This window comes from Acipenser ruthenus, chromosome 20 (genome assembly GCF_902713425.1).
Source record: "Acipenser ruthenus chromosome 20, fAciRut3.2 maternal haplotype, whole genome shotgun sequence".
NCBI lineage: Eukaryota > Metazoa > Chordata > Actinopteri > Acipenseriformes > Acipenseridae > Acipenser > Acipenser ruthenus.
Genome location: NC_081208.1, coordinates 16,590,943 through 16,618,327, shown reverse-complemented (window position 1 = coordinate 16,618,327; position 27,385 = coordinate 16,590,943). Strand labels below are relative to the sequence as shown.

At 41.1% G+C, this 27,385-nt stretch overlaps 1 protein-coding gene across 2 annotated transcripts; it reads right to left on the bottom strand.

Annotated features, from left to right (window-relative positions):
• Positions 1 to 75: 75 nt before the first annotated feature.
• On the bottom strand, positions 76 to 26,920 carry LOC131698938 (C-type lectin domain family 4 member D-like). 2 transcript variants are annotated; one of them, XM_058994019.1, is made up of 8 exons: positions 26,726 to 26,920; positions 25,225 to 25,327; positions 22,054 to 22,152; positions 20,432 to 20,551; positions 5,477 to 5,755; positions 1,642 to 1,793; positions 1,322 to 1,434; positions 76 to 1,234 (listed from the first exon to the last, which is right to left on the bottom strand). In XM_058994019.1, the coding sequence occupies exons 2-8, from the start codon at positions 25,313 to 25,315 to the stop codon at positions 1,063 to 1,065; spliced, it is 1,026 nt and encodes a 341-aa protein (XP_058850002.1). In that variant the 5' UTR covers positions 25,316 to 25,327; positions 26,726 to 26,920; the 3' UTR covers positions 76 to 1,062. The 2 variants fall into 2 exon arrangements, with proteins under 2 accessions (XP_058850002.1, XP_058850003.1); XM_058994020.1 differs by lacking the exon at positions 22,054 to 22,152.
• Between the last annotated feature and the right edge of the window lie 465 nt (positions 26,921 to 27,385).

Below are 27,385 nucleotides of genomic sequence, written 5' to 3'. Positions count from 1 at the left end.
CACTGTTTTTATTCGATCGAGGTGGGATCAGTCAAACAGAACACCAGGAGGAAAGAAACAAAGACCACAACAATATGCAAGGCAATGAACATCTTATTAAATACAGGTGGTTAACTATATTTAACAAATAGGACAGGTCTAGAATACACAGTCACGGCATGGGGTTTGCACTGTTCATTTAAAACAATACATGGTCAATTATAATTAAAAACAAAGTGCAGTGCTGCTCAATACAATCACAGAGTAGGGGCTTACTAAAAACAATAATGTATCCCTGTCTCCCGCACTCCTCTAAAACCCCAATGCCTTTAAAATACTAATTTCTAAAACCATTAAACACACACACACACACGGCGGGAGACAGGAAGCACAGCAGGAGCCTCGCTCTGAATGTCGGCGGCTGGTTCTTTAAATTTTCTCCCCAACCCACCGCCGAACACAAACGAGTCTACTTCCTTCTCTTCTCTTACTGGCTGTGCATCCAACCTACACTGCAGCAAACCCGGGTTCACGTCACACTGGACCAAAAACAATCTCTCGAAGGAATGAAATCAGAATCTTTTATACCAGGCGCTCAGCTTCTTCAAATTATTCAATTAGCACCTTTGGGGGCTGGGAACATCAACGTGCCAGTGAGATCTGTGCAAATCTACAACAAAGTAACGTGCCAAAATAAACATGCTTTATAAATGTGTTAAAATAAAACAAATGAACATTAAATCAAATGTGAATAAATCAAAACATGAATATATTGCAAAAACAAAATCAAACTTAAATGAAGTGACGTGGTCACCCCGTTACACAAGCAAGGTGTCTTAGTGGATAAATGTAAAAAAAATCTATCAAAATGGCATTTGAATTTACAGATTCTTTATGAAAGCTCTGGTTTTATTTTTTAATATATATATATATATATATATATATATATATATATATATATATATATATTTCCTAAAAATACTTATTGTTCAATAAACTTTAAATGTAAGAAACTTGTGGTTCATTTTTTCGCTTGTTTGCTTTCTAAATAGAGAGAGAAAGTGAAACAGACCCACATTGGTTTTATATATTGATTATCACTGCCATGGTTTCACAAATCCTATTATATTGTCCCAGTCTGCACGTTCCATCAAACCAGTCCTTAAGGGGATCTTCCAAGAGCTTCAGATGTGCACAATCCTCTCCGGATGAGTCCACTTCCTTCCAGTCATCAGGCTCATTACCGTACCAGAATCTGAAAGAGATGAGGAGCAATGCCAGTCAGTATCACACAATGTCAGTAGAAAAGGTTGTGATTTCAGAATGAGATTGAAGCTCTTACTTTGCCTTGTCATTGAGAGGAGTGCCGTCCACCCAGAGCCAGACTCCTTCAGTAACAGCGTCTGTCAGGCCAATCAAGTAGTAATTCTTTTTAGCATTCTCATATAAGAATTTCTGCACAGAAAACAACAGTTTACTATTAGTTACAATGGAGCTGTAAGATCTTGAGGCAAAGAGGGGTGTCTTTTTAAAGAAAGAGAGACCCTTACTGTACTTCAAGGAAAGGAAATTAAGAAATACATGAACAGCGATTTATATTTTTTATTTATTTATTTTTTTCTGCAAAAGTATTCTTAAACTTGAATGTTTTCAATAATGTACCTGCTCTGCCTCGTTCTCTATAATCACCAGGTCTGCTCCCATTGACACACAGCTAGCCCGGCTGGAGTTCCAGTCCATTTTTTCAGGTGAGAAGTAGTAGCACTTTCCATTGGACTCCACCCAGTTCACTGGACAGGCTTTACAAACCCGCTCTGCACAATGAGAGAAAGAAGCAGTGCATGTTAAACAGAAACGCCTGAAGATCTGAAGAAGGGGGCTGCACCTACAACACAGGGCTAGATTCTCAGCATTACCACGATTTTCTGAGAAGGAAACGAATGTCATTTTTAAGCCATGCAGGGTTGCTTTTAAAAAGATTTGCAGTTTGAAAAATGACCACTAGGTGGGGGTGTAACTTAAATTTCTGCCTGTTCAGGAATTACTAAGTCTGGTTAATAAGGATCTGAACTAGTGGCCTGCATGCACCCCCAGCAAGGGTCACCACGTTGTCACGGACTGACCCTAAAACCTGTCTTCCCTTGTACAAGGTCCAAGCATCTTTTTTGAGTGAAAGGTGGATGCGGCAGAGATGTCTGGCTCTTTGATAGAAACAGCTTAATTTATTTGAGGTTTTCCCAGTGATGATGGGAATGAGAATTATATTGGAGAAAAAACGACTAGAGACCTGTTTTTTATGTCTTTTTAATGATGTTGGACAGGGTCCGCCATCGGCCCAGACAAAACATCAACAAAAAGTTGATGTTATATATAAAACAGCATCTCTTTTAATACACATACAGACGTGCTCACATTTGTTGGTACCCCTCCACAAAAAACGAAGAATGCACAATTTTCTCTGAAATAACTTGAAACTGACAAAAGTAATTGGCATCCACCATTGTTTATTCCATATTCAATAGAAATCAGACTTTGCTTTTGATTTTTTATGCGACATAATATTGTAAATAATAAAACAAATGAAAATGGCATGGACAAAAATGATGGGACCGCTAACCTAATATTTTGTTGCACAACCTTTAGAGGCAATCACTGCAATCAAACGTTTTCTGTAGCTCTCAATGAGACTTCTGCACCTGTTAACAGGTAGTTTGGCCCACTCTTCCTGAGCAAACTGCTCCAGCTGTCTCAGGTTTGATGGGTGCCTTCTCCAGACTGCAAGTTTCAGCTCTTTCCATAGATGTTTGATAGGATTCAGATCAAGACTCATAGAAGGCCACTTCAGAATAGTCCAATGTTTTGTTCTTATCCATTCTTGGGTGCTTTTAGCTGTGTGTTTTGGGTCATTATCCTGTTGGAAGACCCATGACCTGCGACTGAGACAGAGCTTTCTGACACTGGGCAGTACGTTTCGCTCCAGAATGCCTTGATAGTCTTGAAATTTCATTGTGCCCTGCACAGATTCAAGGCACCCTGTGCCAGGCACAGCAAAGCAGCCCCAAGACATAACCGAGCCTCCTCCATGTTTCACTGTAGGTATGGTGTTCTTTTCTTTGAAAGCTTCATTTTTTCATCTGTGAACATAGAGCTGGTGTGACTTGCCAAAAAGCTCCAGTTTTGACTCATCTGTCCAAAGGACATTCTCCCAGAAGGATTGTGGCTTGTCAATATGCATTTTAGCAAATTCCAGTCTGGCTTTTTTATGTTTTTCTTTCAAAAGTGGAGTCCTCCTGGGTCTTCTTCCATGGAGCCCACTTTTGCTCAAAAAGCGACGGATGGTGCGATCAGAAACTGACGTACCTTCACCTTGGAGTTCAGCTTGTATCTCTTTGGCAGTTATCCTTGGTTCTTTTTCTACCATTCGCAATATCCTTCTGTTCAATCTGGGGTCGATTTTCCTCTTGCGGCCGCGCCCAGGGAGGTTGGCTACAGTTCCATGGACCTTAAACTTCTTAATAATATTTGCAACTGTTGTCACAGGAACATCAAGCTGCTTGGAGATGGTCTTGTAGCCATTACCTTTACCATGCTTGTCTCCTCAGACAACTCTCTCCTTTGCTTTCTCTGGTCCATGTTCAGTGTGGTGCACACAATGATACCAAACAGCACAGTGACTACTTTTCTCCATTTAAATAGGCTGAATGACTGATTACAAGTCATTGGAGACATGTGTGATACTAATTAAAGAAACGAATTAGTTTGAAATATCACTATAATCCAATTATTTATTATCTTTTCTAAGGGGTACCAACAAATGTGTCCAGGCCATTTTAGAATATCTTTGTAGAATAAGCAATAATTCATCTCTTTTCACAGCTTCTTTGCTTTATTCTATGACATACCAAAGGCATGCAAGTATACATGATAAAATAGCTTTTAATTTCATCACTTTTCAAGAGGAATGAAGCATTATTTCAATGAGATGTAAGGGTACCAACAAATTTGAGCACGTCTGTATAAATTTGTATCGTATTGTATTGTATTATAGCAAGGATCCTGTGAACTTTGGTTCACCTGACTTTTTAGAGAAAGGAGAGTTGAAAATAAGAACTATGAGATCATGTTCCAGTATTTTGGAAATTAGTTATATCCAATTAATTTTGAATGTTTTTTATAACTCCTTGACCGGATCCTTCTAGAATATATCATTAACTCAAAGATAAGAACTGTCAAGGCAGATTGATGATCAGATTTAATTGGGACTCCTGATGTATTCAATGGTGGGAAAATCCTATATAAGCCCAGAGCAAGACCCCATTTGATACCATTGAACTTGATCTTGCAAGCTGACGTGGTCCATCGGAAAAACTGATTGCTGTTTGGTCGTATTCAGTCTCTGCCTTTTGAAGACGGTTCTTATTTGTCAATATATCCTGCACCATATACTGGAAAGTAAGCATATCTCATTTATATTGGATGCATTGCTATAAGGTATAGAAATTATGTTTTAGTCTTAAGAGATTGGTATATTGAATGTTCGAGAACATAGCTCTGGGTGCTTTGGCTTTTTGTATTTTATAGGCTAAATATATAATAACCATATTTGTATTACTGTATTGAAGTACTAATGCTGTTAAACCTGTAAAGCACTGGATCGCCCAGATTGCTTATTACTTAAATGGTGGTCTGCACTAGCAACCAATCCATTTTTTAAAGCATCTAATAAACTGAAAAGTGTACTACTACTGCTCTGATTCATTAAATGTTCAAATTAAATGAGTCTGTGTGATTTTCTTGATTATTATGAAGTTGTCTGGACATATGGGGCAGCAGTGTGGAGTAGTGGTTAGGGCTCTGGACTCTTGACCGGAGGGTCGTGGGTTCAAATCCCGGTGGGGGCACTGCTGCTGTACCCTTGAGCAAGGTACTTTACCTAGATTGCTCCAGTAAAAAAAAAAAAAAAAAACAACTGTATAAATGGGTAATTGTATGTAAAAATAATGTGATATCTTGTAACAATTGTAAGTCGCCCTGGATAAGGGCGTCAGCTAAGAAATAAATAATAATAATAATAATAATATGGCATGCCCAGTGCATGAACAAAACTACTTACAGGAGTTTAAAACATCTCTGTCCTCCCTGAACATCTCCCCAGAGTTTAAGAGTGTGCTCAGAGCATATATATAAATAAAAATAATTTTGACAATGTGGCTCCTATTTATAAGTCCACTCTACAGGGGTGTTTTATTAGGCAGTGCAAGGAGCTGTATTTATTATAAATAATGAAGCCACTCACTCAAAATACCAGATTTCAGAACATTCATGTGAATCTTACTCATCTCGTGCACGGTAGACTATCAACTGACAAAAATACTAAAACAGCATTTCCTATACATTCTGCTCTTAATTAAACATGTTGTATATAATTTGCATTTAAGAAAGCCCAGCGCTAGCTCAGGATGCATTGATAATGCCAATGGGACTGTACAGGACTCACCCTTTGAAGAGGATTCTTTGAGAGGACATTGTAAATCCAAGGTTGAGGATTTGACACAAACAGCAGCATTCTTCTTTTTCATGTCTGAATTTTCATCTTGGACCCTGCCGTAGTTTCTCTGCAGTTGTGAATGAGATTCAGAGAGCCTGCTGTAGTTTCTCTGCAGTTCAGAGAGCGTGTCATTGAGCCTGCTATAGCCACCCAGCAGCCCTGAATGACTTTCACTGAGCCTGCTACTCTCACCCAGCAGCCCTGAATGACTTTCACTGAGCTTGAAATCTGAGGAGAAAGAAGTAAAGAGATTGATGAGAAACAGATCTCTTACTGTAAAACTTATTATAAAATCACACGAAATCAGTATTCAATATCATCTTCACCCAGTTTTCAAAGCTAAAGGACTTAGTGCTGGGACAATATCAGAATATTCAAACAAAAGCTGCTTGAAATGTATTAGTGTTGGTCGTGCTCTGGCTCCGGACCACTGGAGCTGGAGTCGTGTTTGGAGCCCGGAGCTGAGGTTCCAGAGCACCTCCACTATATTTCACATTTAAAAAAAATCCTTCCTGAATTAATCATTTCAAACATTTGAATGAACAAAATAAATAAGTATATAAAATAACTAAATGTAAACAAAATTGTCCCAAATTATCACCTAGAATAATGTATTCCGGTATCTGCAGCCATTACCTTTCATGATACCCTGTGCAGGCTTATAGAGAGACTCCTCATAATCATTGGCTGTACGCATGTTATGCACTGTGTGTACCTCTGATTTGCAAAATTTCATCTTCATAAGCGTGGACTCGCATGCATGTTGTGCAATTGCTTGAAACGAAACATTTTTAAGCCTATAGAATCATGCTGTTTATTTAGTGGTAGTAATTAGCAAATGGAAGCAGATACGTTTGGTTGAAGCTTCAAAAAGAGCAAAAATCAGTAAATGCACCAAGCCGTCTGTTTCTGGCAAATACGCTGGCGTCATCGAATTTTAGTACAGTACTACTGCATGATCTGAATTCTGCTGCTCTTCCAGGATCGAGCACAGGAAGTGCACATTTACAGATTCATTTGTATTTTAATTTTATCAGTGTCTTATAATAAAATTAATAATAATCATTAACACATCATTGCCAAGTTGTGTTATTATTATTATTATTATTATTATTATTATTATTATTATTATTATTATTATTATTATTATTATCATCAGTAGCAGGGGCATAGCAAGGATTTTGTTTATGAAAATATTTCTCAGTAAAAATTAACTACACTCCAAGCTTGCAATGTACTCGCAATCACCCTCTTAAGAACTGTGATGTTTCACCTCACAATCACATTTAGAACCACTCATATGCTGTTATCAAACACACACATTAAATAACAGAAAGACTAACCTACCTTACCTGATGTTTAGATCCCCAAGTCCATCCTCATGTTTTTCATTGCAAACTTGTTAAGTACTTATAGGTCTCGGTTTTGCAACAGCCATTTAAAGCATGATTCACAGAGGACTAAAAACCAGGTGTCCTCAGGTTGGTCAAAATTAGAGGGTTAGTCTAGTAACCTCCCAGACATGGATTAGTTTTTATCAACGAAAGTCTGTAAAACGAAATGCGATGTTGTGGACAGAAAAGACGCATTTGTGCATGATTTGAAATCAATGAACCGCTGTAGTGTTATAAAGTGGTACATCATCACAATGTGGTATCAAAACTTGACCCGTAATGTTAGAAAGTGGTACGCTGTCAGATTTTGGTACAGGTGCAATCAATTGTGATGTGATGTGTTTTCCTATTGTCATACAGAGGTACATTTACCATTAATGATACATTATTTTTTGCAAACCATTAATTATACTTTTTTTTTTTTGCAAACTTAAACTGGAAACAGACAATCAATTTTTCTAAAAAGAAAAAAAATTCTTCATGACAAACAAGACAAAATGAGAAGTCCACTGCAAAGTTTTAAAAGTAAAACAATGTACCAGACCCAATGTATAGCATATGATAAATATGTGCATGCTATTTTCTTAAAATTGGAACATTACGAAAAATTCTATTAAAAAAGATGAAAAAGACAGCATAACATACCAGATTTGAATGGGCACTTCCGTGCTTTCTAAGAGGAAGTTGTTTAAGAACATAAGAACATAAGAAAGTTTACAAACGAGAGGAGGCATTCAGCCCATCTTGCTTGTTTGGTTGTTAGTAGCTTATTGATCCCAGAATCTCATCAAGCAGCTTCTTGAAGGATCCCAGGGCATCAGCTTCAACAACAGTACTGGAAAGTTGGTTCCAGACCCTCACAATTCTCTGTGTAAAAAAGTGCCTCCTATTTTCTGTTCTGAATGCCCCTTTATCTGATCTCCATTTGTGACCCCTGGTACTTGTTTCTTTTTTCAGGTCAAAAAAGTCCCCTGGGTGGACATTGCCTATACCTTTTAGGATTTTGAATGTTTGAATCAGATAGCCGCGTAGTCTTCTTTGTTCAAGACTGAATAGATTCAATTCTTTTAGCTTGTCTGCATACAACATGCCTTTTAAACCCGGGATAATTCTGGTTGCTTTTCTTTGCACTCTTTCTAGAGCAGCAATATCCTTTTTGTAACGAGGTGATGTGACAAAGATCGAATGAGTCTTAGTGTTAGATCTCCCTCTCGACCTGTGAGAGCACGGTATACGAGGAACAGAGTACCCTTAATGAAATGGCACGACAATTTATTCCGTAGGGTAGATGGAAGTCGGTCAGTTCGGAAGGGGGCGGAGCCATGGCACCCGAGCTCAGTGACCCAGACGGTAAGCGGCGTGGCATCCGAGGACTGGAGGAGCGGATGCGCTCGTTAACCTCGGGGTCATGGGCGAGGGTATAAATAGGGGGCATGGCTTGAGTGATCTGTTCCTTTGCATATGGTTAAGTTAACTAACCGAGAAGGAGCCCGTACCGTGAATAAACCGTGAGTGTTCTGTGTCTGTGTATTAACACTGTGTGTCTTGTGTGTTATTTGTCACAGCAGATTACTGAGCACGATCCGGAGCTGCAGCCGCAGGCCACCGAAAAACCTGGACTTCACCACTCACCTTTCACTACCAACTGTCTTTGTGTTTGCACCTTTTAGCACTTGAATCACGCACTGTCTTTTGTGTTCGTGTTTAGTGTGGGTGTCGGAACGGGACTTTGGGGTTGCGGGTCAAACCCGCGGGATTATAAATTAGAAGTGATACACGCCGCTGTATCACTTCCAGCACTAGTATTATTTACAGGTTTTGCCTTGAGGCTCTGGACATTTACTAAAATAAATAAACACCCTTGCACCTGTACCAACGTCTGTCTGTGTAATTATTCTGCACTGCACTCACCTGCACGTCATTACCACTTTGCCACATGTGGTCGTCAGAAGTAGGAGATGGACTACGCAACACTGTCGGCGCTGCTGGAGCAGCTGGACAGCAGACGGGAGGGGGAGGAAAGACGGAGAGAGGAGAGGTACACTGCGCTGATCGAGAGGGTCGGGCTGGCAATACCTCCCACAGCATCAGCGGAACGCGGCTACATAGCGCCCAAAGCCAGGACGCATAAAATGACGGCGGATGATGATCCAGAGGCATACCTGGTGGCATTTGAGCGGCTGGCTACCACCGCGTCATGGCCCCGACAGTTCTGGGCAAGCCAGCTGGGACCCTGCCTGATTGGGGAAGCGCAGGCAGCATACCAGGCAATGGGGGATGACGACGCCGCTCAATATGACCTGGTAAAGCTGGCTATTCTCCGCCGTCTGAATATTACGGAGGAAACGCACAGAGTGAGGTTCAGGGAGTACAGGAGGTCCCCGAACGTACGCCCCAGGGTGGTCGCGCAGAAGCTCTGTGACCACATGATACACTGGCTCACCCCGGCGCTAAAAACAACTGCCCACATGGGGGAGGCCATCGTTATTGAGCAGTTTTGTCATGTGGTCGGCGCCGAGACCCAAGGATGGATACGGCGCCACAACCCCGACACCCTGGAACAGGCAGTCAAGCTCGCTGAGGACTTCGAGGACTCCCTGGTATCCGCCCAGACCGGGCTACTCACCCCGCTACCTCAACGGAGCAGCCGAGCCCCACCTCCTCTCTCTGCTCCATCAGCCCCACCACCAGGACCGGGTCAACGACCTCCGAGAGCACCAACACCAATGGGCGACCTTGCCTCCTCTTCATGGAGACCAAGGTTGGCCCCCAGCTGGGGTAGAGGTGCTGCCCCTGCCCCGTTGCCATACCAGCAGCGGGACAGACCATTTAATACTGTGCCCTCCTTTTCCCCTACCTGTTTTAGGTGCCGCCAGCCGGGACATCAGGCTAGGTCATGCCCATCTGCGATGGAGTGTGACGTGGCCGTCTGTAATCTGGCATCTGAAGCGGGTAAGCGAGGGAAAAATGGTCGGGAGGGGCCTTGTATTGTTAAGGTGATTTTTGGAAATGTGAAGACCCATGCATTAGTGGACACAGGGTGTGGTCAGACCTTAATTAGAGCATCTCTCTTGGGCGGTATGGTGTGGCAGCCACAAGGTCAGGTGGCAATCTCCTGTATCCATGGAGACACGGCAACATACCCCACAGTAAAAGCATATTTATCGGTCGGTCCGATGAAACGTTCCCTGGTAGTTGGGGTAGCGGAAAAGTTACCACATCCCATTATTCTGGGTCGGGACTGGCCCAACTATAAAGATTTATTGAAATTAAGGGAAGTCCCGGCCATACACGCAAATGTGGCAGAAAAAGTAGAAGGGGAAATAATTGGTAATGTTTTTCCCTTTCAAGCGGAAATGTTCTCTTCCCTGTTCCGGCCGAAAAAAACAAACAAAGAGAGAAGGCTGCGGAAATGGGAGGGAGCGTTAATGAGACAAGGCTGGGGGCTGGTGGGAGCCTGTTATAACGGTGAAAAACGTCAGTCGAAGGGGGTCGGAACGCAGTGTGACCGAGAGGGCGAGGTTACTGGGCCATCAAGGGCAGATGTTACTCCCGCCCCGCTCAATATACCGGACATGTGGCACTCGAATGTGAACCTAGTGTGGGAGCAGGACAATGACCCATCACTGGTGCACATTCGGGGACAGGTCCGGTCCATTGAAGGTAAGGATGTTGAAGGCGCTGGGGCACTAGTATTTCCACACTTCATTATCAAGGGGCAATTACTATATAGGGTAAACCTGGCCGCGGGCACAGGACATCCTGTAACACAATTATTGGTCCCCCCGTCTTGTCGGCTGGAGGTCATGAGGCTGGCGCATGATATCCCTTTTGTGGGGCACCTCGGAGTTGACAAGACAAGGGAACGGATATTGGCTCGATTCTTTTGGCCAGGTGTTTATAAAGAAGTGTCGAAATATGTAGCCACATGCCCAGACTGCCAGAGAGTAGCGCCGGGTCGAGTGCGCCCCGCCCCTTTGGTCCCACTGCCGATTATTTCTACCCCCTTTGAACGCATCGCAGTGGACATAGTCGGCCCTTTGCTACCTTCTGACTCCGGGTATACGCATATATTAGTGGTGGTAGATTACGCAACGCGATACCCAGAGGCAGTTCCATTGAGGTCCACTAGTGCTGCTGCGATAGCCAAAGAACTAGTGCAGATTATGGCAAGAGTAGGGATCCCCAACGAGATATTGACTGATCATGGAACTAATTTCTTGTCAAATACGCTACAGCAGGTATATAAATTACTAAAAATACGTCCCATCAGAACGTCGGTTTACCATCCACAGACGGACGGTTTGGTGGAACGTTTTAATCAGACTCTAAAGGCGATGCTGAGACGATTTGTGAATCAGGAGCAAAAACATTGGACATCGCTTCTTCCCTACCTCCTTTTTGCAGTGAGAAAGGTGCCGCAGAGTTCGACAGGGTTCTCCCCCTTCGAGCTCTTGTACGGCCGACAGCCTCGCGGCATTCTCGATCTGTTGAGAGAGGGGTGGGAGGAGCACAAAGGCTCGTCCAAAAATGTAGTGCAGCATGTGCTCCTACTGAGAGATCGCCTAGATTTGGTCGGTCGTTTGGCCCAAGACAATCTCAGATCGGCTCAGCATCGACAACAGCAGCATTACAATCAAAATGCATTAATCCGAACTTTTCGACCTGGAGACAAGGTAATGCTGCTACTTCCCTCAGCGGAATCCAAACTATGTGCTAAATGGCAAGGGCCATATGAGGTGATTCGGGCTATAGGAAAGGTGAATTACGAAATTAAACAGCCCGATCGCCGTAACAAAAAAGAAATTTATCACATAAATTTATTAAAGCCCTGGCAGGCAAGAGAGGTGTTATTTATAGCCCCAGGCAATATAGAGGATGATTTAGGGCCCGAGCTAGAACCCTCTAGCACAAAGAACATTTCGATGGGGGAACAGTTACTTCCTGATCAGCAACGTGAACTACGTAGGTTAATTGAGGAATTTAGCGATGTTTTTTCTAACACGCCCGGTAGAACTAACCTCGCTGAATATGACATTATCTCTCCCCCAGGTGTCACAGTGCGAGAGAGACCTTACCGGATCCCGGAAAGTCGACGGAGTGGCGTTCGCAAAGAGGTATGGGACATGCTCGAACTTGGGGTGATTGAGCCTTCCAGGAGCGAGTGGTGCAGTCCAATTGTGATAGTGGCCAAAAAGGACGGCACCAACCGCTTCTGCGTTGATTTCCGCAAGGTAAACGCTATTGCCAAGTTTGATGCGTATCCCATGCCTCGGGTCGACGAACTCCTAGATAGACTGGGGACGGCGAGGTTCATCTCCACTCTGGATCTGACGAAAGGATATTGGCAGATCCCGTTAACTCGTAGTTCTAGAGAGAAAACCGCATTTTCAACACCAGAGGGGCTGTTTCATTTTACAACCATGCCGTTTGGGTTACATGGTGCGCCTGCTGCCTTCCAGAGACTGATGGACCAGGTTTTACACCCACATCGTGAATATGCGGCAGCGTATATTGATGATGTGGTCATTTACAGCTCCACCTGGCGAGAGCATTTGGCTAGGATCACAGCCGTCCTTCAGTCTCTAAGGGCAGCCCGACTGACAGCTAACTTGCGAAAATGTGCGTTTGCCAAAAGAGAAACACAATATTTGGGATTTGTAATGGGGAATGGCAGGGTGAAACCCGTTGTCTCCAAGGTCCAGGCCTTGGTAGACGCGGCAATCCCCAAAACCAAGGCTCAAGTGCGGTCGCTACTGGGGTTAGCCGGTTATTACCGCCGCTTTATCCCCGAGTATGCCACAGTGGTTAATCCCTTAGTTGACCTCACCAAAAAGAGCGCACCAAATTTAATTAAATGGTCAGAAGAATGTCAGGGGGCGTTTAATACTGTTAAGCAGAGACTTTGCCAGGCCCCTGCTCTCATCACTCCAGACTTCACTAAGAGATTCATCCTCCACACCGATGCTTCGGATGTCGGTTTGGGTGCAGTCCTGTCTCAAATGGTAGGCGGAGTAGAACACCCTGTTCTGTATATAAGTAAAAAAAATGCTCCCTCGGGAGCGCAACTACTCCGTCGTCGAAAAAGAGTGTTTGGCCATTAAATGGGCTACTCACTCTTTAAGATGCTACCTGCTGGGACACTCATTTGATCTTGTCACTGACCACGCCCCACTCAAGTGGTTAAGCACAATGAAGGACAGCAATGCCCGGATAACTCGGTGGTATCTGGCATTGCAGCCCTTCATGTACCATATGGTACACCGTGCAGGGAAAGACCACCAAAATGCGGATTATTTTTCCCGGGAGGGGGGAGTAATGGGAAAGGTAGGTTTAGCCGAGTGTTCCTTCGGCTCCACTCTGAGCGGTGGGATATGTGACAAAGATCGAATGAGTCTTAGTGTGAGATCTCCCTCTCGACCTGTGAGAGCACGGTATACGAGGAACAGAGTACCCTTAATGAAATGGCACGACAATTTATTCCGTAGGGTAGATGGAAGTCGGTCAGTTCGGAAGGGGGCGGAGCCATGGCACCCGAGCTCAGTGACCCAGACGGTAAGGGGCGTGGCATCCGAGGACTGGAGGAGCGGATGCGCTCGTTAACCTCGGGGTCATGGGCGAGGGTATAAATAGGGGGCATGGCTTGAGTGATCTGTTCCTTTGCATATGGTTAAGTTAACTAACCGAGAAGGAGCCCGTACCGTGAATAAACCGTGAGTGTTCTGTGTCTGTGTATTAACACTGTGTGTCTTGTGTGTTATTTGTCACAGAAGATTACTGAGCACGATCCGGAGCTGCAGCCGCAGGCCAGCGAAAAACCCGGACTTCACCACTCACCTTTCACTACCAACTGTCTTTGTGTTTGCATCTTTTAGCACTTGTTTAGTGTGGGTGTCGGAACGGGACTTTGGGGTTGCGGGTCAAACCCGCGGGATTATAAATTAGAAGTGATACACGCCGCTGTATCACTTCCAGCACTAGTATTATTTACAGGTTTTGCCTTGAGGCTCTGGACATTTACTAAAATAAATAAACACCCTTGCACCTGTACCAACGTCTGTCTGTGTAATTATTCTGCACTGCACTCACCTGCACGTCATTACCACTTTGCCACAGGTGACCAGAGGTCTTACTAATGCATTGTAAAGTTTTAACATTACTTCCCTTGATTTAAATTCAACACTTCTCACAATGTATCAGAGCATCTTGTTGGCCTTTTTTATAGCTTCCCCACATTGTCTAGATGAAGACATTCCTGAGTCAACATAAACTCCTAGGTCTTTTTCATAGTTACCTTCTTCAATTTCAGTATCTCCCATATGATATTTATAATGCACATTTTTATTTCCTGCATGCAATACTTTACACTTTTCTCTGCTAAATTTAATTTGCCATGTGTCTGCCCAGTTCTGAATGCTGTCTAGATCATTTTGAATGACCTCTGCTGCTGCAACAGTGTTTGTCACTCCTCCTATTTTTGTGTCGTCTGCAAATTTAAAGAGTTTGCTTACTAAATCATGAATGTAGATTAGGAATAGCAGAGGACCTAATACTGATCCCTGTGGTACACCACCAAACTTGAGGTTTCTCCTTTAATCAGTACTTTCTGTTTTCTACCTGTTAACCACTCCCTAATCCATGTGCATGCATTTCCTTGAATCCCTACTGCGTTCAGTTTGAGAATTAATCTTTTATGCGGGACTTTGTTAAAAGCTTTCTGGAAATCTAAATAAACCATGTTGTATGCTTTGCAATTATCCATCTTCAATGTTGCATCCTCAAAAAAGTCAGGTAGGTTAGTTAGATAGGTAATTTTCTATTTTGGATCTTATTATAGTTTCCATAAGTTTACATATAATAGAAGTCAGGCTTATTGGTCTGTAGTTACCTGGTTCGGTTTTGTCTCCCTTTTTGTGGATCGGTATTACGTTTGCTATTTTCCAGTCTGTCGGTACAACCCCTGTGTCAAGAGACTGTTGCATGATCTTGGTTAGCGGTTTGTAAATAACTTCTTTCATTTCTTTGAGTACTATTGGGAGGATCTCATCCGGCCCAGGGGATTTGTTTATTTTAAGAGCTCCTAGTCCCTTTAACACTTCTGCCTCTGTTATGCTAAAGTTATTTAAAATTGGATAGGAACAGGTCGACATGTCGGGCATGTTGTCTGTGTCCTTTGTAAAAACCTGTGAAAAGTAATCATTTAATATATTTGCTACTTTTTTTTCTTCATCTATGATTTTGCCATTTGTGTCTCTTAGACATTTAACCTCCTCTTTGAATGTTCTCTTGCTGTTATAATATTGGAAAAACATTTTGGAATTGGTTTTAGCCCCCTTAGCAATATTGAGTTCTATCTCTCTCTTGGCCTTTCTGACTTCCTTTTTGACTTGTGTTTGCAGTTCCAAGTACTCTTTCTGTGTACTTTGTTTTTGGTCCCTTTTAAACGCTCTGTAAAGTGCCTTTTTTCACCGAATATTTTTTTAATTCATCTATTAAACCATTTTGGCCATTTTGTTTTAGATTTAGATTTGTCTACTTTTGGGATGTAATTGTTTTGCACCTCTAGTACTACATTTTTAAAAAAACAGCCATCCTTTTTCTGTGGATGTTTTCGCTATTTTACTCTATTTTACTCCAATTTACTTCTGTTAGTGTCTGTTTCATACCTTCATAGTTTGCTTTTCTAAAATTGTAAACCTTAGCTTTAGTCATTACTTTTGGGGTTTTAAAAAATACTTCAAATGAGACCATGTTGTGGTCTGAGTTTGCCGATGGCTCTTTGACCTCTGTTTTAGTTATTCTGTCTTCGTTATTTGAAAAGACTAAATCAAGGCATGCCTCCCCTCGGTGCTTTGACAAATTGCGTTAGGAAGCAGTCATTTGTCATTTCCACCATTTCAATTTCGTCCGTCGTGCCCCCCATTGGGTTTTCCCATTTTATATGGGGGAAGTTGAAATCCCCCATTAGTATGGCGTCTCCTTTTCTACACACATTTTGAATGTCATTGTATAACAGATTATTTTGCTCAGTGTCTGAATTTGGCGGTGTGACGGGGTACTGCCCCGTCTTTATGATCAATGTTGGGACTGGCAGGGAGGGGGTTAAAATTCCTCCCTGCCAGGAAAACATGTGAGAATGTGGCTGGAGCCCTAATTGACTAATTAGCAATTATTGATTAAGTGGGCTCCAGCCACAGGGGATAAAAGCCAGGGGAGAGGCCCTGGCTAGGAGAGAGAGTTGGAGAAAGAGAGTTCCAGAAGAGGAGTGTTTTGTTTGTGCTGTGTCTTTGTAAGTTTTTGGTTCCAGTGAAGGCAACGCCCAGCCTGGAAACTTTATTTTGTAAGTTTTTGTTTTGTGTTTGTATTTTGTGTTTAAAACCGTTTTGTTTGGCCCTTGTGCCTATTTATTTTGTATTTTTTGTTTATTAAAAACTTTATTTTTGAATTTAAAACTGTCTCTGAGTCTCAAACCTCGGTCCATCCTGTCACAGGCGGTCTATAGCATGCTCCTGTTATTATGCCCTTTGAATTTGTGTCCATTATTCTGACCCATATTGATTCTGCATTGTTTTCTTTGTCCTGATTTAACACCTGGGCTTCAAGACTATTTCTTATGTATAGCGCTACGGTACCCCTCTGCCTCTTCTGTCCAGCCTGTCTTTCCTATACAGTGTGTATCCACTAATATTATATTTGTCTCCATCACTCTCAGACAACCAAGTTTCTGTAACACCTATCACATCATAGTTACTTGTTAGTGCAGTAGCTTCAAGTTCTAATATTTTGTTTCTGAGACTTCTAGCATTAAGATAAATACATTTAATAGTTGTCTTACCTGAGTTGTTGCCCTTGTTTTGATGAGGTCTCCTTTCTGTTTTTTTTTGTTTTCTCCCCCCTTCCTTTCTAGTTTAAATGCTTCTGGACCTCCTCTAGGATCCTTTCTCCGAGTAGATTGGTTCCCTTTCTGTTTAAGTGCAGTCCGTCCCACCTATATAGATGGTCCTTGTTGTAGAATGTGCTCCAGTGTTAAAGAAAGGTGAAGCCTTCCTGTGTGCACCATGATTTCAGCCATGCATTTTGATTTTGTATTTCCAGCTGTCCATATGGTCCTTTGCAAGGTGCCGGCAGTATCCCAGAAAATACCACAGTTTTGGTCTTGTCTTTTAATTTCCTTTCTAGCTCTCTGAATTTGTTTTGCAGGGATCTTGGTCTGTCTCTTCCAATGTTGTTTGTACCGATGTGGATGACTACTACCGGGTCGTCTCCTGTTCGTTCTAGGAGCCTGTCCACATTCTCAGTGATGTGCTTGACAGAGGCTCCTGGAAGGCAGCACACGGTTGTAGTAAGGGGGTCCAAACTGCGAACTGAACTTGCTGTGTTTCTCAATATGGAGTCCCCAACAATCATGACCTCCCTTCTTTTTGCTGCCTGGCCAGCACTGTATATAGGGTCCTGGATGTTGTTTCTTTCATTCTCTTGATGTTGGTTTTGGTCATCTAAATGTTGAAGTGACTCAAATTTGTTGGCTGTTTGGATTTCTGGTGGTTGTGTTTGATGAAGTTTCTTTTTTTTCCTGCTTCTGCCTATCTGAACCCAGCTGTTTCGACTCTCTTCCATCTCCCTGGTGGCTTTCAGTCTGCTAGGGGTGCAGACTTCCATGAATTGTGGGTGTGTCAGCTCCTCAAGCTCCTGTTGCTGTCACATTTCCTCCAGCTCCTTTTCTAGCAAACTTACTCATTGAAGCAAGTCCTGGATCGTGCGGCACTTTACACAAACTTGGTTGAGCTCTGTTGGGTTTTCTCGGATTTCCCACATCATGCAGTTGTCACAGATTGCTGGCTTGAAGACCATTTTTTTTTGGAAGTTTAGTTTAGCTTCTGCAGCTGTCAACCTGCTTTCAGACTGCTTCTAACTGCGTTGTACTTGTCCACTCGTACTTCTCCCACGATGTCGCTTCCACATGCTGTCGCTGGGAAGGCTGCCTGCCTTTTGTTTGTTTCTACTGCGGGAAGATGTTTAGGAATGTGCGGGCAAGCGCAGTGTGCTGTGTACCACTTTTTACCCGCGTACCTGAAAAAAACACTACACCGGGTTTAAATAATTAATTTCGTTGTACTTTCTTTTCCAAAGGCTAGAATAACCGTTTTGTCCTTTTGAGTGATATGTATTTCCTCACATATCTTCAAATGCACTGTTAAAAGCATTTAATTTTTAAGAGTCTCCAATTATGTTTTGTAATTTCGCCCGTCCCCAAGGCCATCATTTCTATATTAATCTTTGACGTGGACGTTTCATCGCACATCGGTTTCAACAGTACGTGCACATGTGTTGTCCAATCAAAGGAGTCGAAGTTTTTTAAAAAGTTTATTGCTTTATTACAATGAAGAAACTTCATTGCACTTAAATAGATACATCAAAATACAGGTGTTTTCTTTTATTTGAAGGTTAATATTAAAACACTTTTTTGAGAAGGAACATGGTATTCCAAAAAAATGACATCTCATTTGCTTATGTAATGTCCATTAATATATAGTCATGTGGAGGGGTTTATCAGACCTCAACATGAATTGAATGGTGGAATGCAACGCTATTTTATTCACCTATCACATGCAAAAAATTTAAATACAATAAAGGTCTGAATCCACCCTCGCCCCGCAGTGGTGGAATGACCTTCCTACAGATGTCAGTACTGCCCAGTCCCTGACCACCTTCCGGCGCCTCCTCAAGACTCACCTCTTCAGACAGAACCTGTAGAACTCTTTCTTTCCCTCTGGACACTTATCACTCTTCCTTAAATGCGCTTTACTTGCTCTTATCTGGCCCCTATCTTACTGCATTTAATCCTGTACTTTAGAGTACTGTAATCTGTCAAGTGCTATTTAATCTGTAGTATTTTGTATTGAATTATATCCTGATGTAACTATCACTGACACTTATCTGCTCCGTTATTGAATCTTATTTTGGCATACTTGTACTTGCTTGAACCAAAGTCATTGTATTTATCTTGCTCTTAATTGTATTATTACTTGTACTGTGATTCTTGAAATATATTTTTGTTTACGACTGTAAGTCGCCCTGGATAAGGGCATCTGTTAATAAATAATAATAATAATAATAATAATAATAATAATAATAATAAATCAGCTCTTTCACATATGGGTTTTAACATGAATATTATTGTATTGTATTGGTCAAATTGTCCTTATCTATTCCTGATAGTTTAAACTGTAGGCTATACATAATGTAACAGATGGACTATGTAGGTGCAGCATGACCTCTGTAACCACAAAACTGTCAGAAAACTGTGTTATCTTGACTGGGAGCTGGTTGCATGGCATTTACTGTGCTTGGAGAAGGATTCTGAGTGAGGTGTAGCTCAGATACAGACTTGACTAATTTGTCCAATACAGCTTGTTGTTGTTGGACACAAGCTGTGAGCCCTGCAAGTTGAGGGGCCTTTGCAAGCTGTGGACCTGGTATGCTATTTGTCTGGTACATGGGGTTCACATAATTTTTTTCTATCTAGCTCCACCTCCTCCTCTGTCGGTTCGAACAATTGAGATTCCGAGCTTGCTGTGCTCTGGTCTTCTGATTGAACCTGCGGTGTGCTGACTGCATCCATAGTTCAGTTGCAGGCTTGGGTTCAAATGTTTCAGTGGTCATCTTACACATATGAATGTGCATCAGGGCAGAAAGGCGTGAGGCTGATAGGCAGGATCTATATTTGTTTTTTAAAATGTTGACATGTGCAAAACCTTGCTCACAAGCAGCACTGCTTAATGGCAGTGTAAGAGACAACAACAATAGCTGATGAATGTTTAAGTAAGAATCTGGATCACAATCTTTACCTAATCATGCACTGAAGAAACTGCCAGACTTTTTCCTGTTTGCTTTAAACACAACCAGTCCCTCAAAACACAGTCTGTATCAACTGACACAGTGGCTTCATATTTCTGAATCATGTCACTGAGCAATGTTTGCCAAATATGTGGATGCCTTGCTTGTCCTTTGGCCAGGTTGAAGGATCAAACACTAGAAACTGATTGCATGAGGTTCTAGAGGTTCAAATCTTGCTTCAGATAAAGCTCTTAAAACATGTACTTTGTCCCTGTCAGCATCTGCATGTGCAGCTGTTTCTTTCCTATACTTGCCATCACTGTCAAGTAAAAGTGTAAATTGTCCAACAGCTCCCATGAGCTCATCTTTACATGCTCCTATGGTCTGTTTTTCATGCTCTAATGTGTAAAAAAAACCACTGAAAACGCACTGAACAAAATTATATATATATATATATATATATATATATATATATATATATATATATATTCATTTTGAAATAATATTCAATAATTAAAAACCCATGTTGGTCCCTACACTAACAGTACTGGGATCCTTGCAGAATGACTGCAAACATCACAGAAAGGCAAGCGAGCGGAAAGCAATACTATAAATGGCAATTAGCTCCGCTCCATGTCCTGTAAGTAATGGGTGATTGGTTCAGCGTACTCACAGAGCACCCCCAGGGCTACACCGGCTGCCAGCAGCAGGCAGCTCAGAGCTATAAGCAGCCACACAGCCCATCCACAGGAAGCTGCTTGTCTATCAGAAGAATCCACAGGTGCTGCCAATTCTGAAAACAAGAGAAATAAAGGCGTGAGCTGCAGTCAGACCATGTGACCTACAGCACAGGTAGGATGCAGCAGTTTATCTACCATTTCTATATGCAATGTATAAGTGCATTTAAAAGAAGCCTTGATTAGCACTTCTTTGAGAGGGGGCGGGGTATTAACATTTTAAAATGTAATTTCCGATATCTGGGCTTCAGAAACACAGTGTGAACATGCAAATTTGTCACAGATGAGGTCACACGGTGTTTTCTAGCTGAAGCAGAGACCAGGCTGAAGTGTGAATTGCAGTTTCTGTTGTTGGAACTCACTTTTCAAAGTTGTTTTTTGAGAGCCCTTGTATTCAACGTTAAAGTTCCCTTCCTGTCGATATTGGTAGAAACGACCAAATGACCAATTGCTACTTTTCGTTTTTAATTGGTAAAGCTCGTTAAACGTTGAATTCCCAAAAAATATGAGTTTGACTGAAATAAATTTATATAGGATAAATGTCGGTAAAACCACTCACTATTTTTTTTTTTTTTTTTTTTTTACCAAAAATAATCATTTAGAAATCATCTCTAGTCTGGGCAGTTTTTATACTTGCTGTCTGTCCCGTCTCCGTTCAGCTCTGAATGGCTAGGGGGCGCTGTCAGTCAACTCAGTGGTCCCTTAGTAGGCTAGTGTAGTTTTTTCACCATCAGTCATTTCATCCTGTTCTGACAGATCTCATTGGCTCTCAGTAAGACCGACTGCACTTTCATTTGCCAGCTACAACGCCTGTCATTCCAAGTGCCAACTTTGAAATTAGCGGGTTAAGGTGTACATAAGCTTTTGCTATTATATGTATATGGTGACATTTATTCGTTTGATTTGAAAATGGGTCACAAGAGGAAAACACTTAATGAGTATTGTGCACAATACCCTGATCGACGGCTGAAGTCTCCGCGGCAGGACGAAGCGGGCCTGTCTGTCTTACCACCAGTGACTTTGAGCGATACAAGTCTGTACAAGGTATAGCTTCGCTGTGACCAAACATTATTTCAGTTAGAATGTTGGTAACCATGATTTTGTTGCATGTCGAATATGATAAAAGGGTTTTTTCTAAATGAGACGTTTCTCAATTGCATAAAAAGTCTGGGGTTTTTTTTAAGCATAAAAGTCGATTTCTGAAAAATAAAGATTAAAAAAAAGTCTTTCAAAAATAAAAATCCAATAGCAAGCCTACTAAAAAGAAAATTGCCATCTTGTATGCAAGATTCATATTCAGGGATGTGAATAAGACTCCTATTGCATAGCCGTTTCACTCATTCCAGGTTTTGCTATGAGTTTGATTAGCCACGGTGTGTATAGGTAACAAGCTTAGATGTGTCTTATTAAACTCAGTAAAACCAGGAATGGATAAAATTGCTATGCAATGGGAAAATTATTTTCATCCCTGATATTAGGTATTGAGCATATGTAGAAACATGTCTATTATAAATCAACAATTGAACATGACACAGTCTCTGCTGAAGATGCTACTTACTCCACTGTTGCTCTCCTGGTCTTATGCATGGGGGCTGCTTGCTGTCTGTGTTTGCATAGATAGAATCTGATGCATAGTCGTTCATCTCCAGAGCTAGTGCTGAGAAGAGACATAATTGAGGTTTTACTGCATGGAAATACCAATACATACCATAACCCTTAGTTATCCTTCAGTCTACAGAACAGCCTTGACTCTCGTATTCACAGTGCAGGCTCAGGGGGCTGCAGGAAATGTGGTTTCACACTTGCCGTGCTTGAGCTGAACACTGCTAAATACAGTACACTGCAAAGTTTAGCTGTGAAATCTGTCACCTCTGAAAACTGAAGTGTAAATACAAGCAAAGACCCAAAAGATCTTCAACACAAGACATGGGAGTTGGGGGGGGGGGGGGGGGGATAATATTGCAATCCTAATGAGCCATTGTTATATTACCTCCAATAAGACCAACATGCTGTGAACTACCAATCCCACTGAGAACTTGGATGCAATGCTGTGTAACTCATTTGCATATTTGAAAAACAAGTATGTCCAACATTATATTTTAACATATTAATGCAATATAATTAAAATGTTTTGACAAATGTTTTGACTATTTCGCCTCAATAGAGAGGATTCACTTCATTATATATATATATAATCTTTTGTTATTTGCTCAGATGTGAGTATGTTGGTGGCTTCAAATGCAATATTGGACAGCTGTTAGGATGCTGACATCTCACTGAAAGATCGCAAACTGGAGCAGTTTTTCAAAAGCTGTTCATGACAAAAATGTACTACCTTGCAACAAACTGTCAACAAGCTTTGAAACTGTATTGAGGCTACAAACCAGAAACTTTCATTGTGTATATATCCACAGTGTAATGTAGTCCAAAATTTAATTTAATTTATTGTTCGCTTATTAAAAATAAATTTTACATGTCTGTTTATTGTGAATTTCAGCATCGAAAGTGGCATCTCACTAGAAACTAGATGACTGAACACACGCTGATGATGGGCAGAGTTTCAAATGACACTAAGGAAGTAAGGGGAAAAGCTGCTGAAGCTGCATCTTCAAGTCCATTTTCACCCTTTCAGATCTCAAAAGATGTTTGCTGCTGATATTTTCATTTTTCTTGAAAGAGGAAGCGATTATTCTTTAAATGGTAGCAATATATTAATTGCGCAAGATGTGTAAGTGAGTTAAAACACACAGAAAAAAAAACACGCCGCTTTGTCATCTATACCACGAATAAGAAACCAGGAATAAGTAACTAGCTTCCTGGTGGTGGTTTACCAGATGTGAAAATGGGCTTCTGACAGGTTGCTGGCTTCCCCAATGTGATGGGTGCGATTGATTGTACTCAAATAGCACTGTCACCATAGGCACCGGAGACGGGTGGTACACACTTTTAACAGCAAGGAAAAACTTATATATATGTGCCTATAGTAAGTATTCACCCCCCTTGGACGTTTTCACATTTTGTTGTGTTACAACCTGAAATCTTGATGCATTTAAATGTGATTTGTTTTTCCTTTGATTTATACAACCTACTCAACACTTTCAATGTGTGAAAAGAGGGGGGGGGGGGGACAAATCAATTAAAAATAAAAACCTGAAAAGTCTTCATTAGATAATTATTCACCCCCTTTTAACAAATCATATGGCAAAGAATGAGTTCAGAGAAGCCGACTTTAGGTGTGACAGCGAATGTTTCTACATTCGTCATCTTGTAACACTATAGAAGACTGTTGAAACATGTTGAAACTTTTGTTACCATTTCATGTAATTTGTGTCCAAAGCAGTAAATAAAGAAGATAGCTTTTAGATAGGCTATAAAGCTAAACAAATACTTTGTAGACAGCTGTTTAATATTCATTATCAATATATTCTTTATCAATGTAAATGTTATATGTGGTCATTTTCTTTTTTGTTTGTTTTACAAAAAAAAACATTGAATTTCTTTTGAAGTAAATGAAACGATGTTTGTGGGATACGACTCACTACCCAACATTCAGATAACAAGCTCATTATTAATTATTATTATTATTATTCGTCGTATTCATCGTAGTTAGTAGTGTAGTAGTATTGTTGTTGCTTTAAGTAAACTATAAATATATAACCTGCATTTATTGCATTTACTTATCTGTAGAAATACTGCTTACATGTTTTTTTTAAATGAAATTGTTAGTTTTTACATGATTGTAATGCTATCTATTGTAAAGCAACCACTGAATGTTATGCAAGTACAAGCTCAGTCTCTTGCATTTTGTAGTACACTATTACATCTTACGTTGATATAGGCTACAGTGATTTGCTCAGAGAAGGAGGCTGTGATGGGGTGTATAGACAACGCACACTCCATGGCCCTGTTTCACTCTAAATATGGCACACCGTCACGGAGTGCTTTTGTTTGTTTTTATCCCCTGGTGGAGATGCATAATGATAGCAGACTTCTCAATCACTAGATCCCTGTCTCCAGCAATATGTATCCCTAGCTTTGGTTCCTTTGCACATACATTAAATACCCTACATTCATATTTCCAAGCAGTAGTCTTTTGGGAGCCTATTGAGTCTCTGCAGAAATGATCAAACCCCTGTGCACTGCATATATCCTAAAGTGAAGGTAATTGTGCAGAATGACTAGATTAGTGGGTCCTGTACATAGCAGGTGTTTCCAGTTTGCAGTCCTACCCACTGCACTGTGTTATCAAGTCCAAACTGTATGAGCACAGCACTCATAAAACAGCTCTGCGTTTGATACAGGGCTGTGAAGTGGGTTTGAACATGGCAGCAGTGCCCAGTATAGACAATGAAGAGGGGCTGCAAATTTTATATTTACTTTTGTTGTTGTTGTTGTTGTCAAATTTAACCCTTGCAGAACTGCAGAGTGCTCCAGTAGTAACTAAACCAACATACTAATATTTCCTACATACTGATCTAGATCTGTCTATCTGTTTATTTTTAGTATAAGACATTTAATGTTCTTGTCAATCTGCTGCCGTCGGCCCGCCGCCCTTTTTACAAAATGTTAAGGACTCTTTTTTGGAGCTGGTTTATTAGCTTATTATTCTGTTTCAAAGCTCTGTTTTATATATATGAGAATACTTATGGTAAAACAGTAGACAAGAGAAAGAGAAATGGGGGTACCCATGCTAACTTGAAGATTGGTGTCTGTGTGTCTCTCTACTTACCCCCATGTTGCTTTCCTGCTCTCCTGCTTGGCGGCTTCTTGATGTCCACGTTTTCATAAACCTGATCTGATTCATAGCTGTCCATCTCCATAGCAAGTGCTGTCTGAGAAGAGCCAGATACACGTCTGAACTGAAGAGGAAGTTCTGACTGCTATATTAACAGTGCAGACTCTCAAGGCTGGGCAGGGGCTAGAGGAAGTGGGGACTGAACTTGGAGAACCGAACTTGATTATTATCAGAGGAGGTTTCTCAGGGGAGGCTATCAGTGAGAACAGTTTGAGAACAGTGAGAGAGAGAGTGCGAGAGAGTGCGGAATAGTGACAGAGCGTGAGAGAGAGCGAGAGATACAGACAGAGTGAGCTACATGCAATTGGAATTTTGAACTTGACAATTTTAATTATCGCAGTTACACCAATTTGGAAATATTAATATATTTGGAGGAAGCCTTAGTAATTAGAGAGGTAGGAAAGGAGCTCCTTTTTTTTTTTTCAACAACTTAACTATTATAAATTTAAAATTGTCATTTTTACTATTAAATTCTTAATAAAGTTAGTTTGTGTAAGTCAGTTAGTTTTCAATGTTGTCATAACATTTGTGCTTAATTGTTATGTTTATTATTGTTATTATTTATTATGAAATTATTACAGTTCTACTGAGATGATCAATTAAACAGTTGTATGCTTATTTCTGGACATTTGTATGTGATCTACATTATAGTTAAAATACATTTATTGCTGGGGGATTCTCTTTTTTTCCTTCTAATTACATTAGTGCTTCCTTGTTCTGCATTTAACCACCAGCTATGGTGTAGCTCATATAATATTAATATATCATTTCATTATATTTAATTAACTATAATTCTCTAAAAAAAACTATTTAATACAAAAAAGCAAACATGGAATTTGGTTATTAATACAGTAGATTATATTACATTATTATTTTGTTTATTACAGTAGATTACCAGCAGTGAAACAGTAAAGACAGGGAGACAGACCAGAGAGAGAGAGAGAGAGAGAGAGACATCATTATTAATGTTAGATTTATTAAAACAAATGTATGTCACTGATCCTTTATATCTTTTAGTAAAATAATAATAATAATAATAATAATAATAATAATAATAATAATAATAATAATAATAATATATTAACTTTTGACCCATCAGCCTAATGAGTGATCCAGTTTGAGACTCAAATTCAAGTTTCAAATATACTTTATTTAACCAGGGTAGAACCCTTGAGATATACATCTCAATTCAAGGTGGTCCTGAATCAACACATCATTCAAACAGGACAGAGTTCAAACAATAATGCAAAATAAAAGCATAGAACAGACAAACACGCAGACAGACAGAGAGGGGGTGGTATTTAAAGTTCCTTTTAAATGACCTATTTTTATTTAATGAGTCGTAAACAAAAAATAAAAACAAAATCTGTATCTTCCCCTCTCCCATCTTCTCTCGTCTTCCCCCTTTCTGTCCCCTTCTCTCCCCATTTCTTACCTGCTTCCTCTAACCCCGGACACTGTGAGTTCAAAGATGTGTAGAGTGTGCACAGTTTGCTGTAGTGCCCCAGGAGGTCGGAGTAATTCTGCTGCGGCTGACTCTTTTCGCTGGTGCAATCCGAGAATTTTGTCAGCTCAGTGTTGGCATTACCCAGCCGCACAGACTTACAGCTCTGACCAGCGTTCCTGTACACTGGAGGGGGAGGGGGAGAGAGGGAGAGGGAGAGAGGGGGAGAGGGGGAGAGGGGGAGAGGGGGAGGGGGGGAGAGGGAGGGAGAAGGGGGGGAGGGGAGGTTGGGAGAGGAAAAGGGAGAGAGAGGGGAGGGGTGAGAGCAGGAGAGGGAGAGAGAGGGGGGAGGGGAGATGGAGAGAGATGTTTCCACTGGGATCTTTTGTTTGCCAGGCTTATTGACTAGTCAAGAAAAAATCCTTCAGAACACACTCAGCAGGACAGGTAAGACTAGGGGTTAGTCTGTGACGCAGGAGAATTATACAGTTTCCAAATGACAAACTGTACAAAAAAGAACACTATATACATAACATGTACAATAAAAAAAAATAATAAAAAATGCGATGGATGAAGGAAGGTCTGGATACGTGATAGCAGATGCATTCTTGCCAGTCCGACGTTTGGAAGGGTCCACCATGCAGAAGTAGC